The sequence below is a fragment of the Pipistrellus hanaki genome, assembly GCF_964339955.1.
Source record: "Pipistrellus hanaki genome assembly, chromosome: 4".
In the NCBI taxonomy this organism is placed as follows: domain Eukaryota; kingdom Metazoa; phylum Chordata; class Mammalia; order Chiroptera; family Vespertilionidae; genus Pipistrellus; species Pipistrellus hanaki.
This window is the reverse complement of record NC_140506.1, coordinates 49,248,287-49,267,525: the sequence shown is the minus strand read 5'-3', so window position 1 is coordinate 49,267,525 and position 19,239 is coordinate 49,248,287. Positions and strand designations below refer to the sequence as shown.

The 19,239-nt window shown below is 35.6% G+C and overlaps 1 protein-coding gene across 2 annotated transcripts in view; it reads right to left on the bottom strand.

The window, feature by feature from the left end:
- The window catches only part of LNPEP (leucyl and cystinyl aminopeptidase), an 83,800-nt gene that overhangs the window by 20,364 nt on the left and 44,197 nt on the right, over window positions 1–19,239 (bottom strand). For both annotated transcript variants that reach the window (XM_084881946.1, XM_084881945.1), the window contains exons 5-11: window positions 15,697–15,817; window positions 14,671–14,825; window positions 12,821–12,934; window positions 11,192–11,323; window positions 7,644–7,775; window positions 6,797–6,957; window positions 6,218–6,306 (exon numbers count right to left, since the gene is read on the bottom strand). In XM_084881946.1, coding sequence (XP_084738072.1) covers window positions 6,218–6,306; window positions 6,797–6,957; window positions 7,644–7,775; window positions 11,192–11,323; window positions 12,821–12,934; window positions 14,671–14,825; window positions 15,697–15,817 — 904 coding nt within the window. The remainder of the gene's footprint in view (window positions 1–6,217; window positions 6,307–6,796; window positions 6,958–7,643; window positions 7,776–11,191; window positions 11,324–12,820; window positions 12,935–14,670; window positions 14,826–15,696; window positions 15,818–19,239) is intronic.

Sequence of the window (19,239 nt, the reverse complement as noted above, 5' to 3'; positions counted from 1 at the left end):
TTTATGTTAGCAAAGGAAGAACAAATAAAGCAATTTTATAATGTCACATAATTCAAATCTAGCAAAATAAACTTTAGGGAAAGATTAATGTCTCGTCACGCACAAATAAAATATAATTAAGTGAAAATAATAGAAAAGTGATTTGCATTTTTTTTTTTGGTCCAAACCATTATATATATAAATGCTGACAGAATTGTTAGAAATGTATATGGAATTATTTCAATTAATTTATAATTAATAGGGAGGTACAAACTATACGACTACAAAAATGTATTACTACAAAAGCTAATTACAAAATATATGTAATAAATTTTAAAATCCTTAAAAATACTAATCAAGAAATGTCCTTTAAAGTTGCAACAAGGACATGATTTTAATATAATAGTTGAGGGTATGCTTCTAAGTGTCTTACGGTTTACTATTTATTAGAATACGAATCATGCACAGGTGGGGTCTGTTGGGGGAAGGGGCCCTAGGCAGTTGGCTGGCTGGCCCCGCCCCCGATAGGGGGTAATCGAGAGTGGGGCCGGCTGGGGGAAGGGGGCGCGGGCCGTTGGCCAGCTGGTCCTCTCCCCTTGTTGAACTACTGGTTAAATTCCTGATAGAGAAGACAATTTGAATCTTAGCCTTTTATTATATAGGATATGCTCCATGAGCTAATTACTTTTTTCACTGCTAATCCTTCAGCACTGAGAATAGTCCTAGTACTCAAAAATACTTGGGTAGTTAATAGATGAATAAACAAAATAACTATGTCATGAAAAATCGTTCTAAATAATCTAAAAAAAGGTTTGTAAATGTTTATTAACGTTTTATTCCACATTTTAAAATAAAGAATACTAATTTTTAAAGCTATAAGGGAGCCCAGCCCACCTGGCCGGTATGGCTCAGTTGTTGAGTGTTGACCTATGAACCAGGAGATCATGGTTCGATTTTGGTCAGGGCCTATGCTGGGTTGCAGGCTCAATCCCTAGTAGGGAGTGTGTAGGAGGCAGCCAATCAATAATTCTCTTTCATCATTGATATCTCTATCTCTCTCCCTTTCCCTATCTCTTTAAAATAAAAATATATCTTTAAAAAATTCTAAGAGAAAGAGTAGAGAAATAAGAAAAATAATCTAAACTCAGATAATAATAACACTTTGAGGTATATTTCCTGCCAAGATTTTTCCTATACACAATTTAATTAATGTAATATTCCATACTATGGACTTATATATATATTGTATATGCATTCATTTTTATACTTCATTTTCGTCTATCAGATTCCACCCCCTGCCATTTTTTTCATTGTCTTCCTATGCAGTATTAAATTTCTTCATAATAAATCCATTTCAAGACCTACATAGTTTAGAAGTTTCCTATTTAGAAACAGGTTGTTTTAAAATTTTTATTATCATAATGCTATGTGAAAGTTTTTGCACATATATTTTAGAAATACAATTAAATCCTTTAGTGTATGACATCTTAGGGTCTCTCAACTTCAAAAACATTTTTCAGATTCTCTTAATATTTTATTTATTCTAATTATACTGAAACTACAAAAGATGCTTAAGATGGAAAAAGACTTACATTCTGATTTTTCTCTTAACATGACATATCTCAGACAATGTATTTTTCATTTAAAAATTCCATACTAATTTCTGTTTTATTGCTGATATAACAGAAAAATCAATTATATTGTCTGTTCCTTTTTCTAGAGCAGAATGAAGTTGTAAGGAATAACTGTGATGGCAACAGTAGCTGCTCCAAGTTGAAGATATTTTTAACAAAACTATGACTAAAGAAATTAAATTTACTATTAGCTAATAAAAAATATCAACACTCACCAGCTCACCAAACACAATTTTTTACAGATCTTTTATCAAAAAAAGACCTTGGGAAGGAATGAAGAGCTCCAACTCTTCCTTTCTCTTACAGGGAGGCAAGTAATGACAAGTATGGCACTTTTCTCACTGGATGAATACAAGAAAATATTGAGAATCTGGCTGATAAGCAAGCAACTTGCCGTGTTGTAAACCTAGCCAAGTCCAAATGAAATGGCAGAAAGGAGAAATGCAGCTGGGAGTGTATTTGAAATTATTACTGTCATCTTGATGACAGAATATAAAGCAGTACAGCCAACAGCACAGAGAGGAGAGCTATCATTTTAAGAGCCAACATGCTAGTCTTTTTCAGGTCTTCTGAATGATCCAGAATAGAGATCCTTAAAACCACGGGTATCAAAAAATAATAGCTTTGCTCACAAGGGAGGTAACTACATCCTGTAGCTCAAATTTGGATGAGGCTACCCCCATATGTTTTTAATTTATTATAATCATTAACAGATTAACAGTTCAATTTTCACAATCCATTGAGTAGTAAAAAAGAATGAGCAATTCCAATGTTAAATGGCAGAAGCCCAGATGAAGTAATCTAATATTGATTTTAAAAAGCCATTTGTCCATGAGTTATGAAAATCAACTACTGTTTTATAAAGAAACATTACAGCAGAGAAACAAAAATCATGTTTTTACTAGAAAGTCACAAAATTTCCTGAGTAGTTTGTTTCAGAGGACTAGTGCGAGACATACGTTTGAATTGCATCCCCTCTTGTTCAAAAGCATTCCTTTCTGCAAAACTCCTTTCTTCTCCTTTATTTTATTAGCGGGAGTGGGGTGGAGGGCAAGAGTAGAGAAAGGCACATGATAAATATCTTAATTCTATGACTTTCCTTCTTCTATTTTTCCAGTTGCCTCTCACTACAATGACATGTCTTTTAATTCCAGGGAAATATTTCTGGCACAGTGATATCCTTTTAGAAAATGAATGTTTCAAGTTAGATTCTATATAAAAATTTCCTATAGTTAAAGTGCTTAGAGGTCTGAGTGGGTTGAGACTGAGACAGAGACAGAATTAGGGGGGGAGGAGAAGGAAGAAAAGGGAGAGGGAAACACATTTTAGTATAATTTTCTCAATGTGTAGCTTAAAAAAAATAAAAGGCCCCTTTCAGACCTTTATATTTTTTATCCTCAACGGAAGACATGATTAGAGAGAGAGAGAGAAAAAAAAAAAAATCAATGTGAGAGAGAAACATTGATCAGTTGCCTTCTATACAGGATCTTGAACCTACAACCCAGGTATATGTCCTGACTAGAATTCAAGCTAGCAGCCCTTTGGTGCACTAGACAATACTTAACAGGAGCCATTCCGGCTGGGTCTTTTCAGGCCTTCTTCTGCACAACTACAATATTAATGTTCAAAATTCATGTATGCAGGAAAAAGTGGAAAAATATTAACCAAATACAGTATAACTTCTATATTTGACTCAACTAATGGACTAACCCAACAACCCTGGAACCCATTTGACTATAATACAGATTTAACAAACTACCAAGATAGCACCCTGTACTAAAGTCATATGACATCAAATAAGCCTTTGTAGCCACCGCCTCAGCTACATTTCTTTTGAGGACAGAAAACATCGAAATAAAAGTGATTCTCACTGAAGTATCAGGAACCAAGAAGAGCCAATTATCCTTAGGGTTCAACATTTTTTTGTGAGGATACAACATTTTCAATGTGACCCTCAAAACGCAAACTGCCAGGGTTGAAAACAGCAGCAGCAGAAAGGGAAACCACACAGCTGAGAAGGGGAGCCAACAGACACCACTTTCATCAAGTATTGGCTCTGTTACAGCGCTAGGTTAAACCAATTTTATTGTAGTGCATTTTGTACATTCTCCTTTACAAAGAGTGTTATGAAATTAAAGGAAACAGAAGATATAATTTCATTAGGCTTTGAATGCTCTTTTCCTGGAACTTTTTACAGTGAGATTTGAAATTGAGTCACTTCACTATAGACAAGATTTATTCATTCAATAAATGTTATGTGCCAACTGGGAGCTAAGGTTGCAAAATTGATTCATATAGTCATATCTACCTTCAATAGGGGACATATCTAATATGGGGACAGATACACATGAAACAGTAAAGTATACAAAAGTAGAGAAATAGAGAATGTTATTACAGCACATAAGTAGGGTCTCTAACCTGTCTCAAGGTGGGGGAAGGCTTTCCAGAGCAAGCAATAGGTGAACTGAGATCTGAAGAATGAACAGGAGTAAATCAAGGGAGTGGGGAGGCAAGAGTGTTCTTCCAGGTGGCAAAACAGCAGAAACAAAGGCCATCCAGAGGCAAGAGGAAGAATGGCCTGTTTGAGTTGCTCAAACAATTTTTGTGCGGTGGAAACTTCTAATACCACCCAAAAACTTACAGATTTCCAGGACATTTGCAAAATATCCTTATTAGTCCCTTTCAAACAGGGAGATAAGATTATTTCTTCTCTCTTAGGTAGAGACTATCCTTGCAGGGTTCACTTAAAGTACGCAGATTTGTTTTTATTTCATTTGTTTTCTGGCTGGTATTGCTAAGTGGTTAGTGCCTGCCTGTTCACAGAAGGCTCCAGATTTTATTCCAGTCAAGGACATATACCTGGGTTGCAGGTTTGTTCCCTGGCCACAGTTAGGGCGCATGTGGGAGACAACCAATTGATGTGTCTCTCTCACATCAATGTTCCTCTTTCTCTTCTCTCCCCTCCCCCACTCCCTTCCACTCTATTTAAAAGCAATGGAAAAATAGTCTCGGGTGAGGATTAACAAACAAACAAAAAAAGAAGGCAGCACTTGCAGTTCCAGCTAAGCTATATTAATAAAAAATATGATGGTATCATCAACTGCTCTTAGGGGTTGAAATACTGAGATTGTTGTTGTAACACTTCATTCCAATTAATTGCAATGCAACAGGCATGCTTATATATTTCAATTGGCATAAATTGTTACCACACAATAGAAGGGCAACTTAGAAATATGTATTAAGTCACAAAGATAAGAGTCTTCATTCTAAGAAGCATTCCTATGAAAAAGTTCAAATAATGAAAAAACATTTAAGAGCCTAAATTTTTATTAAGGCTTTGTGTGCCCCCCCAACTCCCCATAGAGACAAGTGTGAATCAAGAGTCCAATAGTAAAGAAAGATTAAGTCAATTACTATACATATTAAGCTTAACAAATTTTAAAAATCATATGTACACAATGACATCAACTAAGTAAAGTATACTTTTAAATGACTAGAAAGAAATAACATGAGAGTAGTTATGATAGGGTGAGATTTGTTTTCTTTTTCTAGATTTTCTATAATGTGGATATAATATGTTTAAAGTATTTTTTTTTTCAGTAATAACATCAATAATAATAGCCAACACTTATATAGTACAAAACTTATGCCAGTTGTTGTTCTGGGTGTTTCATAAACTTGAACTCAATTAATCCTCATCATAACTCTAAATAATAAGTATAATTACTAGCTCCATTCCAGAGCTGAGGGCATGAGATTCAGAGAGGTCATATAATTTGCCTAAAATCATACAACTGAGCCAGGCAATCTGGATCTAAAGTCTGTTCTCTTAACCACTAGGCTACCCTGCACTCTAAAAAATATGGGATTGAACACCAGATCCAAATTCAAATAACAAATTTTCCCTTTATATAAATCTAGAGTATCACTAATGGTTCCTGCAGAACCCAGAAGCCATATCTTCTTTCAGGGTATAAATTAAGAGGATACATGGTATGGTAGGATACATATAGGTAGTTAACAGATGGTCAGAAACTACATTTCAATTGCTTTTTATAGACTTGTTGTGGTTCAGCATATATAATCTTTACATTACCTATTTCCTTGCAATCATAATATTTTGCCCCATTTTCCATTACCAAAAATATATACTATGTCTATGAGGCATTTTATAATAATTATTTTCTATAAATGTAGGTCATCAATCAACTTTTAATATGCATAAGCATCATCTAGGGTGCTTGTCCCTAGATAGCAGACAGCAGACATACTTAAAAAAAAAACTGCTGTACTTCTTACTTTGTGACATAAAATATCTACCTAGGATATAAAGATATAGCATTTGGTATTTTCTACAGGATTGCTAGCACTTTCTGTGCAATTTTTTATGCTTTGTGTTACATGACTAAGACAAACCAATTTTATAGATGGTAGATACATAGACCCAATCTCACTTTAGTCCACATCATGTATAGGTGACTCAGAAAACCAGCTTGGAGATTGTATACACTGGAAAGTATAAACTCCTTTCTGCTGCCTGGTCAGATATTTAAAAAATATGCTGCTTCCAACTTCTTATATGGAAAGTGCTAATTAAGTCAAACCTGATTTCTTGTCCAGAAATGACACCATTTGATGTTTTGAATAATTTCTTCCCTCAGTGACAAAGGATAGTGGAATATGCCACAGATAGCTATAAGAAGAAAATATTGAAAGATTATTATACTTTCCAATATTTCAGTCAGTTATATATAATTTGTCCATTTTTGCTTTATTTTTTTTTTTTGGGGGGGGCAGGAAAATGAAATTTTTCAAGGTATTTCCAGAAAGGGGTAAACTTGTTAGATGTTTTATAAGAACCTATGGCTCTGGCCAATGTTGCTAAGTGGTTAGAGTGCCGGCATGCACACCAAAGGGTCTCTGACTTGATTCCCAGTTAAGGGCACATACCTGGGTTGCAGGTTCGATCCCTGGACCTGATTAGTGCTCCCATGGGAGGCAACCAATTGATATGTCTCTCTCACAACTATCTCTCTCTCTCCCTCCCGCTCTAAAAAGCAATGGGAAATATATCCTTGGGTAAGGATTACAAAAATATATATGAACCTATGATTACAAAACATTTAAAAATACTTTAATCCGAGGGTCCAAAGAGATGGTAGGGAGAGAAAGTAGGCTTGTACCTTGCATCTGAAGGCTGAATTCCAGGCTTCATGTTTAAAAAGAATCTTTCTTGTTGTACATTAAGCTCCTTTCCCTTTCTTTGCACAGTCACTAGAGGAAATCCTTTCTGCAGGGTCCAAGTTTTCATCATTTTCTTGACATCTACTGTTTTGTTTGTGACCTACAAATAAAAGAATAAATTATTTTTGCTTAAAATTAAACAGTTTAAAAGCTTAACAGTTTGTATCTTTTCCTCTTTCTTACCACATTTTAGGAAGACTGCATTTACTAGTAGTGTTAATAAAAAGCAGCGCAAATGCTGAGCTAATTTACATTTTTCATATATGTAAATGAGTAACTGCTAAAAGGAAAGTGACCTGGAACAGAACTAAGTGATAACTAAAGAGCATGAGAGAGGCACAACGTTGAAAAAGCAGCAGATATTATCAACCAAGTTCATTAAAATCCCTAAGGCGGTATAAGTGCTCTTTCAAGCCACAAGACTAGCATTGAAGGAGGTTGAAAAACTGCCAAAACATAAGAATAAAAAAATATATTTTTGAAGAAAATATAGCAATATACATTATTTTGCAAAAACAACAACTTTCCTACAAAGAAGGAATGGAGATTAAGATGTAGAACAAAAATGGTTGCATAAGGCCACATACAATTTTTCAGTAATTAAGACTAGTACTTCCATTTCTTTCCAATTCTGCATTCTATTAATGTTTATTTCATAAGCTCTATCTCCCTCTTTTTCAAATAACTATCTTTGTTATCACAGCTTATATACTTGATAAAAAAAATAATAGAACTCCTCTCTTCTTACTTCAAGTGCCAAAGAGAACACCTAGGTCAGCCACTTACCTCATTAAAACTATCCCACAGATCATCACTTTGAATGGATCCATAGCTATGCTTTTGCAGGTAAAGAACAAGAGCACGTTGAAATATATCTTCACCAAGATATGTTTTCAGCATCAACAAGAGAGAAGCTCCCTATTGAAAAAGAAAGAAGAAAAAAGGTACAAAGGGAGGAAAATAGTAGAATACATTAGACATATATATATATAGAATTGAGAATCTAAAATTCAAAATATAGTCAATCTAAGCATATACTTCCATATATAGAGCCTAGTTATGACACAATGCTACTTGGTCTCATATAACGACATGTGGACTATGTTTAAATTGTCTTTAAATTATTTTAAAGGACTTGAAAAGAATTAATGGAGTAGATTCCCGTGTGCATTAATTCTACTATGAGCCATTTTGTGTGGTCTGTCAGTTACTCACTGTTTGTGTTAATGTTAACAAACTAAGCAATTATAAATATATTTTTAATAGAAAAACATGCCAAATATTCTGTGGCATCCCCACTTTTATTCCCAATGTTTAAGGCACCAATTCAATTCATGGGCACACGACTGTGGACAATAGATTAAAGAGCTCTCAGAAGTCTCTCTGCTGGGACTACATTAATTTCCAATGTTGGTATATCATGTCACTAAAGTAAGATCTCTCTTTTTCCTAAAGCATCATTTCCAATGTGTTTAGAACTGATGAATGTATAGGGTAGTAAGTATATACTAATAATCCAAAATTAGGCACGCACATATTAAGGTCACACTATAGTCACTGATGTACATGTCATAACTCACACTCTTAAAATAACTATCTCCTCCTTGGTGAAGCCTCCAATTTGAGATAAAAATCATATTTCTCTATCTTAAAAAGCAACTTATATCATTTCCTGCATCTGCTATAGAAATTGTTATCTTTTCTTGTAGAATGTGTGCTTGTTGAGGGGAAAACTGAAAAATTCAACTCCAATGACTAAAACAATGCCTAGTACACAGTAAGCATTCAAATGGTTTTTGAATGAGTTTCACTTCTGATAAAAATGTAGCTATGTCAAGTCATTAAGATTACCATACACACATTAACCAAATTTAATACCTATTGCTCTCTCTGGTGTTACTTGTTCTATAAATTTAAGTACCCACTCTTTTTAAACATTTCCCCTTCTCTCTTATATCACCTACTTTCCCCCTCTCTCAACTGTAACTTTCCCATTAAAAATACAGAATTTGTAACTTTCCTCATTTTAAATAAATAAAAGATGTCTTTCCTTTCCTTAACATCAGGTCTCCTCTAGTTACCACCCATTTCTTGTTCTCACTTTGTAGTAAATTCCTCAGAAGAGTTGCCTGCATTTGCCATCTCCATTTGCTCTCTTCCCATTTTCTCTTGAGCCATCTTCCAAACATCACTCCACTGGAAATATTTTATCAAGGTTTCTTCAAGGTGAACTTCATGGTGTCAAACCAACATCAATTCCAAGGTTCAACTTATCAAGCACTAGTAAGTAGCTTTTGCTATGATTAATCAACCACTCCTCCTGATGGCCTTCTATACTTGGCCTTGGGACACCACTCTAGATTCTCCACCTATTCATTGGCTAAATCTCAGTCTCTTTTGCTGGTTCCTCCTCACTTCCCCAAGAACTAAACTTTGATGTTCTCTGGCATTTAATCTTCAGACCTCTTTTCTTCTCTCCCTCTAAATTTTCTTCCAGATCTCAAATTTATATAGCTAAGCAGACATCCCCTCTGAATTCCAGATTCAGACCCAACTGCCTGCTCCATATCTCAAAAACTGAACTTTTAATTTTCTTCTTGTCCAAAATCTACTCCTCCAATAGTTTTCCCCAATGCAGCAAATAATAATTCCATTTCTCCAGTTGTTCAGGAAAAATCTTGAAGTCATCCTTGATGCCTCACTTATATTCCACATGTAATCCATTAGCAAATTCTATGGGATTGACCTTTACAATACATTCCATTTTCCTCTAAAAAATTTATCTTCATAATCACAGGCAAAAGTACTCTACCATTCCTTTAGCACATATTATTTCTTATTGCTTCACAAGTAGCCACCACCTAAACTTTGAGTTTCTTGATGACAATGACTTGGAGGGACAGATCAAACAAGTCTTCTGTTGGGGCTGGTGCCCACCATTCCTGCAGGAGGGGGGCAAACACATCTCTTTCCTCCCACTCTGCAGGCACATGACCCAGTGCCCCAGAGTCCCAGAGAAGAGCTTTGATGGGAGACAGACTCCAAAGGTCCCAGCTCTGAGCAGCACTCCCTTTCCTGTCTGTCCATGGAACTGAGCTCAGCCAGGCAGGAACACCAGGACCTGGGAGGACAGATCAAAAGAGTCTCCTGTAGGGAGTGGTGGCAGCTGAGGCTACAGGAGCGGGGGCAAGACCAGCCCCTGTTCCAAAGCCACGTGGCTCAATGACTGGCAACTACTTCTCCAGAAAAAAAGAGCACATCAACAAGGGTTACATGCAGCCAACATATCCCTCATCAGGACTCAAGCTTGGTAGGGAGGTGTCGCTGGTTGTTGAAAGTCTGGGTTAGTGCACTCCACAGGCTGGTGCTGCAGGCACAGGAGTGCTGGCACCAGAATGCGGTGTGGGACAGAGACCTCAGTGGCTGGACCTCCTAGATCTCTCCTCAGGGCCATGCCACCAGATCTTCTCTTTATGGTTCTCATTGCCCTGAGTTGTTTTCGCTACTGAAGTCCCAGGTGAGTGTCTGAAAGCAAGATCCTGTGTGTTGACTTTAAAAGAGCTCCAGGGTTTCTAAAATACATGCTCCTCTTCTGGGCAGACAGGCCCCACTGATTTGCACTTGCCAGATGCTATGCAGGCTTCTCTTTTCAGCTCTGAAGCTCTGGGCTAGGGATCCCGGCATGGGATTGAGACCCCACACTCTTCAGGGGGATGTTTGCAGCCAAGATATCCCTGCGTCTTCTCAGCTGCAGCATCTCCTTTTCTTACCAATCTTCCTCTGTAAATCTTTAGTTATGATATACCTATTCAGCTGTTCTTCAGGTGGTTATTCAGGTTGACTGCTCTACAATTTACCTATAAATCTGGTCTGGTGCTGGAGGAGGTGAGAGTAGCTTCCACTTACTCAGTAGACATCTTGGAATCTCCTGAACTTCAATTCTTTTAATATCTGTTTGCTTACCTGTTTTGGAAATTCTGACTATGGAATATACCTCAATCCTGAATCACACATCCAAAGGCTTTCTTAGAACCCTCCCTGAGCATATTCTACCTACAGATCTAAAGAATGAACCAACTTTAAAAGATATATTTCTATAAGATCTAGTTAAATGCCCAGAATACTAGTCAGAGAACTTAAACGAGACAGAGGAAAAAAAAGAATAACCAGAAAAAGTTAAGTTCAAAATTTAAATAGAAGCAAACATCTTAAATTTTAACAGGATACCTGAAAATAATACTAATTTAATTTTTATAACAATCAAAGCCATGTAACTTGTTCACATAGGAAATTAACTTGAAAACTACTCCAGGTACTAATGTGCATAGCAATACCTTAAAATAGGAAAGAGCATCAAACATTTCTTCAATCTGTTCTGAAGACTGAACAGATGATGATATTGGATGAGATGAATTCAAGGAATCTTTCCTCATGGTTTTAAATCGAGCATCTAAGAAATCTTCATACTAGTGAAAAATGAGACAGGTTAGAAAATTATGAACAGTATCAAAGACAAAGGCATGATAGCAATTATTTATATAAATTAGACTACTGCTTAAGGACATTATTAAAAAATAACCAGATTTACTCAACTTCTGAACATAAGCTTTTGCAAAATATAGGAAGTATGATATTCATGCATATTCCTTAAATTTAAAAATAAAATTATAACCTCCTGGCCACATGAAAAACAGTTTCCTAAGCAACAAGAATATAAGGATGAATTAAGATTCTATTACTAAAGCAACAAAATGCCAAATCTTGATATTCAAGATGAATAGTATAAAAAGTTTAGTATATATTTTAAAAATAAAATCTAAAATTAAAAAAATAAAAATCTAAAATTAAAAAATAAAAAGTCATCCTTAAACCGATTTATTATATACAGTCCAGCTTTTCTGTTAAGGTAATATATATTTCCTTTAACTGGGGTTCATTTGAAATAAAATATAACTCTTAAACAGAAAGAATTCTTTGAGATCTCAAGAGATGAGCTTCCCTAGAATATATATATATTAGAAGCTTTTAAACATTCCGGGCACCACCAAGTGGTGAAACTGTGAATCTCGCTGCTTAATTGAGCATACACAGATTTAAAGTATCTTGTTGAGTCTCCTAACTAAAGAGGAGTTCATTCTGTGCCATTTGAAATTTTTGAATAGGTCTTACACAAAAATTTCACATAGAAAGCTCTAAGAATATTCCTGTTTTAAAGAAGTCTTGGGTCATATAGCTAGAAGTTTAATAGAAAGTCACAGAATTTTAGGGTTGAACTAGATCTTTATACTTTCTCACCTATTGCTTGAATTATTTGGTAATAACTGTCATATCATAGCTTAGTGGGTCCAAATATTTCTAAGGACAGGAAACATCTCCAGAGAGTCTAATAAAATGGAGGCATTATTATGCTCTCTATAACAAAATAGTATTCCAAGTCTTTGAAAAGGAACAGAATATGGTTTGTATCTAAAAAGGGAAAATTATTTTTTTATCAACTATGTATCACTGTTATAAGTATGATAGCAGTGATAACAGACAGTATTGCTACAAAATATCTTAGTTTTTTTTCTTTCTTTATGCACAGGATAAATGTTTTGTTTTTGCGAATAAGGCCTTTCAATTATATCTAAATTCCTTCAAACAGAAGAATCACAACTTTTGAAAATAAAATGTAGCAAATCAATTTCAAAGGTTTATCCTAATAACAAAATATAAAATAATTTCACATACTTTCAGCTTTCAATGAAATATGTCAGTAAATAAAAGCATAATTTTCATTGTCAGATCTCAAGAGGTACAGATACAAGTAACAGAGGCCAATTTCATTGTTTCTTTCTAGAAACAGTTTCATTTCTGCAAATGCATAGAAAATACATGGCGAATATGATTTGAGTTTTTCCTCCCTTAGCACTCATAGTAGGCAAAAAAAACAAAACAAAACAACAAAAAAACACTATACTTACACTGGAGAGCTCTTTGAATACTTTTTCCAGAGAGAAATACTCCATGAAAGTAGCCAAACCTTCATTTAGCCATAGGTCGTTCCACCACCGCATCGTTACCAGATTACCAAACCACTGGGGGGAAAAACACATTACTAACCAACACAACAGTTACATTCTCAAGAATGTTCTAATAATTGAATTGTTAGGTTTATCACCTGTAACTAGATTATAATTACATAAAAATATAGTCATTATAGTTAAATAAACTATATTCAAATTAAAGACTTACAAAGGTTGTGTAAGTAAAATAAAATTTTTAACATTTTACCTTAATTGAATGAGAAAACAAGCAAGACATGCAATTAGCATATTTTTCAATTTAACACATGTTAAATATTAGGTTAAAAAAAAGCAAACAGTTTTTAGACACCTCATTAAAAATGAGATTCCCTACATAATGAAATTCTTCTAATCTCTAATATCAAGTTAGTAAGATTCTTTTTTGTTGTATCTACAACCAAACATGACAACTAAAAAGTAAATTTCTGTGTGACAATTTCCTATATTTAGAGAGTCCATACTTCACATTTCTCCTCAGTTACCCAAGTTGAGGACAGTATTTACATGATTCAAAACAGAATTCAAACAACATTCCTCAGGCAAGTTGGTATGCATATAAAGAAATGAAATCAGAAAGATCTTAAATGTGTTCTTCTATGAGGAAGTAAGAAGGAAAAAATTAAAGAAGACTCTGTGAAAAAAATGTCTCAAAAAATTCCTGAAATAAAGTGTGATGATAGTGTGGCTTAGGGCTTGATTCAAACCAGCAGTAAGACAATAAGTTTACTAGATACTGAAACAAAACACTTTTGAATTATCAGAATATGTATTTCAAAGATATTTTAACACAAGTTTCAAACAAAGATGATTTGTAAGTCCTAAAGACGAAGAACAGAGAAATACCCCTTAGTAGTGGTGGGAGGTCCCAGAAATAACAGATGTAGAGGAAAGCCCCTAGAAGACCCCTTGTCTACAGGCCTCACACTCTAACAGTAAGTATACGCTTCCTACCCTGCTTGTTATGAAGTCTTCAGAAGGGCTACACAGTTGTGCTCAGGCTGAGGTTGAGACAGGGAGTAAACAGCCCAAGGCATGTTCTCCTTTTCTTCCATATCCTCCCACATCATAACACCCCTAAAGAATACTCAACACCGATAAGCACCTCATCAAGGATACAAGAGAGACAGGGGAGGGGAAGACAGAGGGAGGTTCATGTACCCGTATAATTTTCTTTCATTTTCTCCATGGCATACAAAGAGTGCCCTTCCTCTTTCAAATTAATAAAAAACAACAACAACAAAAACCCCACAAAAAACAGTTCTTAGCAGGAGAGAAAAAAATAAACATAGTGATGACAACTATAGTTCAAGTGTTGTGAGAGTGCAACTTTGGAAAAAGATTTTCCCCCACAAAGCTATCCTGAACAGCTGGCATTTGTCAGTGGCAAACAGCTATGTGTTGTGGGGAGAAGAGAGAGAGATCTTGATGAGATAGTGCTTCTTTAGGACCCAGTGCTGCCACTCATTAGCTGTGTGACTGAGCACATCTGTAAATAGGATTTTCACCTGCCCTGCAGCAGTTATGAAAAGTGAGATCATACAATTGACCATGTTTTATAAACTGTAAAGTCCTATACAAACATTAGATGGCATTTTCATCTGAAATTGTGCATTCAAAAGCATCATTTTATTATGAAAGCAATATTACAATAAACAGCTAAATTATTATTAGCCTCTAAACTTATTCCAACACTCTAGGATATGGAGTAGACCACAGGTATGAGATAAAACAGCCTTGGATGCTAATACCTGATGGGCCAGCTCATGAGCGATGACCTTAGTAACCAGCTTTCTGTCAGCTGCTGAAGAAGTATTATTGTCATACAGAAGTGTCTCTTCTCGGAAGGTGAGCAGTCCCCAATTTTCCATTGCTCCTGCTTCAAAGTCAGGAATAGCCACCAAATCTGGACGTAACAGGAGAAAAGTAATCAACTTTCCCTCATTTAAGGTACTTCCTGGTTAAATCAAAATAGTTCACCCACTGTTTTATCCCTGTGGACCCGGAGGCAGAGTCCATTTTATACTCCTAACAAATGGCACCTTCCTTACTCTAGCCCTATATGCTCCTCACCACTAGGTCAGCAGATGAAATCCTGATAAAACCCCTGCAGAGTCACTGTTCCTCTGCTCCTTAGCAAAGGAGATACCTAATTCCTTCACAATGGGCAGGGCCAACTCTCTTCTACCCAAAACCAGCTCTATGCTGAAGAACATTGAAATGCTCTTGCTTTCCAGAGCTTCCATTACTCAGTTTTAGAAAATATGTTTTTATTGATTTCAGAGGAAGGGAGAGGGAGAGAGATAGAAACATCAACAATGAGAGAAAATCATTGATCCGCTGCCTCCTGCACACTCACTACTGGGGATTGAGCCCACAACCTGGGCCTGTGTCCTGCCGGGGAACTGAACAGTGACCTCCTGGTTCATAGGTCGAAGCTCAATCACTGCACCACAGGGCCCAGGCCCATTACTCAATTTTTATTACTGAATCGGGAACGTTTTAGGAAGTTAGAATCAGTTAAACTCCAGTTTAAGCCCTAAGTGCATTCCCGCTTACACAGCACCTTTGTAACAGCCCCATAAACTTGAAGCTCCACATTCAGATACACTCATGAAATCTAAATGATCTTAAATACAAACAATTTTTAAATCATTAACTGTGTTTCTTGGTTTTCTTTTATAATAACTTTGGCAAGAGCTCTATCTAAAAAACATTTGCAAAATGATTCTAGGTTATAATGGTAACGAAAATCAGAGGCACTATTTGATTCTTACCCAATTTCTTAAGTGAGTATTGAATTTCAAAGTAGTTTTGAAAAAACTCAAGAAGCTTCACAGTTGTTTCCAAGGCATGGTGAACTTGACCAATCTTTTCTGGAACAGAATATATAGAAACCTAGAAGGAAACATTATGTATGATGTAAGGCCAGGTATAATTACTTATTCAGGTGAACACTGTCAAGATTGGCATATGCAAAACTACAGAGTTGCAACATTTTTCAGGACAAAAATTCTTGCTTACAGTTCTTTTAGCACTCACAGAGTTTAGCAAATCACTTCCAGGCATACAATGATGTTAAAAAAAAAAAAAAACCACACAAAAAACACACACCAAATCTTAACAATTCCTTTTTAAAACAGTTAACATAACATCTAAAATAAACTATTTGAGGTCAGATTACAGCAATTTATAAGCATTTGCCCATTTAATTTTACAATACTCTGTTCTTCTTCCCCATTACCTATAGTTACCCTCCATTGCTTATGAGCTATCAAGATTGTGAATTATTTAAAGGACAAAACCAAACTTTAACTCTTTTGACACCTATCACAGTGCCTGGCATCGAGCAGGCAGGCACTCAACACAGAGGATCGCATCTTAAGAGGGAGTTAGTTCTAAAATAAACACATACGGCAGAAATTGCACATTTGTTGAACTTATCCTAGAAAAAACAACAACTATAAACCAACACACTCTCTTTCAGTACGGCACAGCCAGTTTTCCTTCCAGCCTTGGGAGGGCTTGCTTTTTTCCAGTTGTATAAAAAAAAAATAGGCCACATTGTATAAAAAAATAATCACGCCCAGAAGAGTGAAACACTCCATGAGTGGCACATAGTAGCTAAAGCCAACTTAAGGGGATGATAAATTCATGCCCCCATTCCCCATTCACTCCAGGGCATGTGCTTGCTCAGGGGGATGGCAGATGCAATCGTCCACATTACTTAAATTGTTATTCTTTCTCTCTTTTTCTAAGTGCATAAGTTAAACACATAGATGTGACTAACTGTAAACATATTATTCAATAAATATCAAAAGACAAAATGTAAACCATTATGTTAAAAGCAATGGGTCTTTTAAAAGCAATATTTACCGTTTTTTAATTGATTGGGGGGGGGGGGGACCAAAAAACCTCTATACTCCCCTGGAAAAGGGAATATGGACAAGACATGGCAGAAAATAAAAACCTCAAAATAAAGATTTCAGTAGTGGGAAATGGGACATTAAATAATTCATCATTTGGTGAACTCTCACTTTAAATTGATTTTAGTCTCCCATTAAAAGACTAGGTCAAATAGATTTCAGCCGTAAGTCTCTTTATATGGGACTTCAGTCTATAGAACCATATGCGTTAATCACGAAAACATGGGGGACCCATGGCATCAAATGTACAGGTTCTGTAGTTAAGAGTGCCAGGTTCAGGCTCTGCTAGTTGTGTGACTCAGTATCTTTATCTATGAAATGGCGATACAAGTAGCTTCTGCCCTCACAGGCTTCTGTGAGGATTAAATGAGCTAATACATTTATAGAACTTAGAATAGTACCTGACACAATAAAAGTGTTTAATAAATGGGAGTTATTATCATTACTACTAATAGAGTATAATAAAATATATGTGACTAGAACATTAGTGGCAAATTACTGGAAGAATGTAGTGTCTAGAACTAGAGTTAGCCAATTAAAAATGTGTTGCTTTCTAAAGTAACTATGGAAGAAATGTAACCTCCCACAGCATGTGGCCAAGAGTACTTTACAGGCTCAGCACTCTGCCATCCGCAGCCCTAAGTACAGGGCTGTGACCACAGCTTATTGAATTCAGTCACCACCTGCCAATGGAACTCAAGCTCATGCTGCTGACAGGTGCTCTTTCTGCATCTCCCCCCCAACTCCCGAAGAAATAATTGTTATTGCTAAAAAAATAAAAAAGCCTGACATATTTTTTTTAAAGTGTGTTATTATAAATGATTGTACCAAGATCACTTGGAATTTGAGATGTCTTTATTCTCTCTGCCTGTTCTTTTCAGACATACATATTTTATGTTATAATTGATGCAATCATCTAGAAGATGCTTTTCCCAATAGAAACATCACCCATATCATCCTGATTCCTCTTCAAACATCCTTTTGCCAGGCAAGCCATTCAGCCACTTCCATCACTGTAAGTGAAAAGCATCTTTCCTCAGAGGGAAAGTAAAGGGGGGGAGGGAAGTTTATATAAAACTGAACTCTGATCAAAAGATCCACTTAGTCCCATTTCTGGTATACAATAATTAGGAAAAAAGGTACTTTGGTATATTTTAACTTCTTTTCTTTTTCCTTAAAAGAATGTGTGCTATGAGCGCTCAATAGAGATAAATCATCTGGTCCTTATAACTAAGATCAAGCTTATTTTAGGAGCAACAAAAGCAGTGAGAAGAAAACAAAAGCAGTGAGAACAAAACGGGCAATTAGTTTAACAAAGAAAGTGTTGACCAGCATTCTGGTCTTGATAAAAGCACTCTAAATACTGCTAAACGGAACTCAACTGCCATTTAGGCCTTAAGACTTAACAGCTTAAAACCTTTCTTGCAAGATTTCTTGCTAAGACCTTTAGGAGATTTCTAAAAAACACAACTAAAGACTCAGAGCAAAGTGTTCTTAGACTGAGGAGTAACAGATTAGCTAGATTTAACTTAATCTGTTCCTTAATTTAATAAAAGCAAAAAATAGATAAAACAAAAACAAAACTAAACCTCATTCCCCACCCAAAAGGATAATAATATAGCCTGCTCCTAAAAGAATATCAGTTTTCCTAAACAGATGGCTGAACACATAAAAAAGCATATATTCTTAAAACAACAACAAACCCTACACAATAAGAACAGTATCAAGTCTATCCAGAATAACTAATTAGATGGGACTTCAGGAGAATGATATAAATTATAAACAATGTCCCTGGCTGGTGGAGAGATAGAAATGCTTTAGCAGAAAATTGGAACTAAGCCATTTTCCTAACTGACTATGAATAAATTAAAATTATAACTTCATATGGATATGCTGTTGAAGATTCTGTTTGAATGTTAAATAGTCCACATCTGACTAACCACCACTCAATTCTGATTCTACTAATTAGATCTGCCTATGGTAAAAACAAAGTCAGGCGATGGGAAAAATAAAACAAAACAAACACCTCACGACAAACAGATAAAAGCAGTGTATTTTAAAAACTGGCCTGGAATGTACTATGTAATTCTGGCATTCCTGAAGTCAGGGAGAGGTTCAAAGAACACTGGAGAATGGACAGAAATAACAAAACAAATGTTTCTCTATCCCTGGGCCTTTGACAACATACTAGTCTCTAGCACTGAACACGATATATTTAATAATCTACAGCCAACTCTGACATTTTTAGTTATTTGGTAAGACTGATTAGTAAGCAAAGTGAAATAGGCCTAATGTCAAATATTACAAAATAGAAACCATCCTAGACACTGACACATTTTAACATAACAAAACTCTTTTAGTAGACTCCAAGTTTGAATTTCTGGTCACCAAACC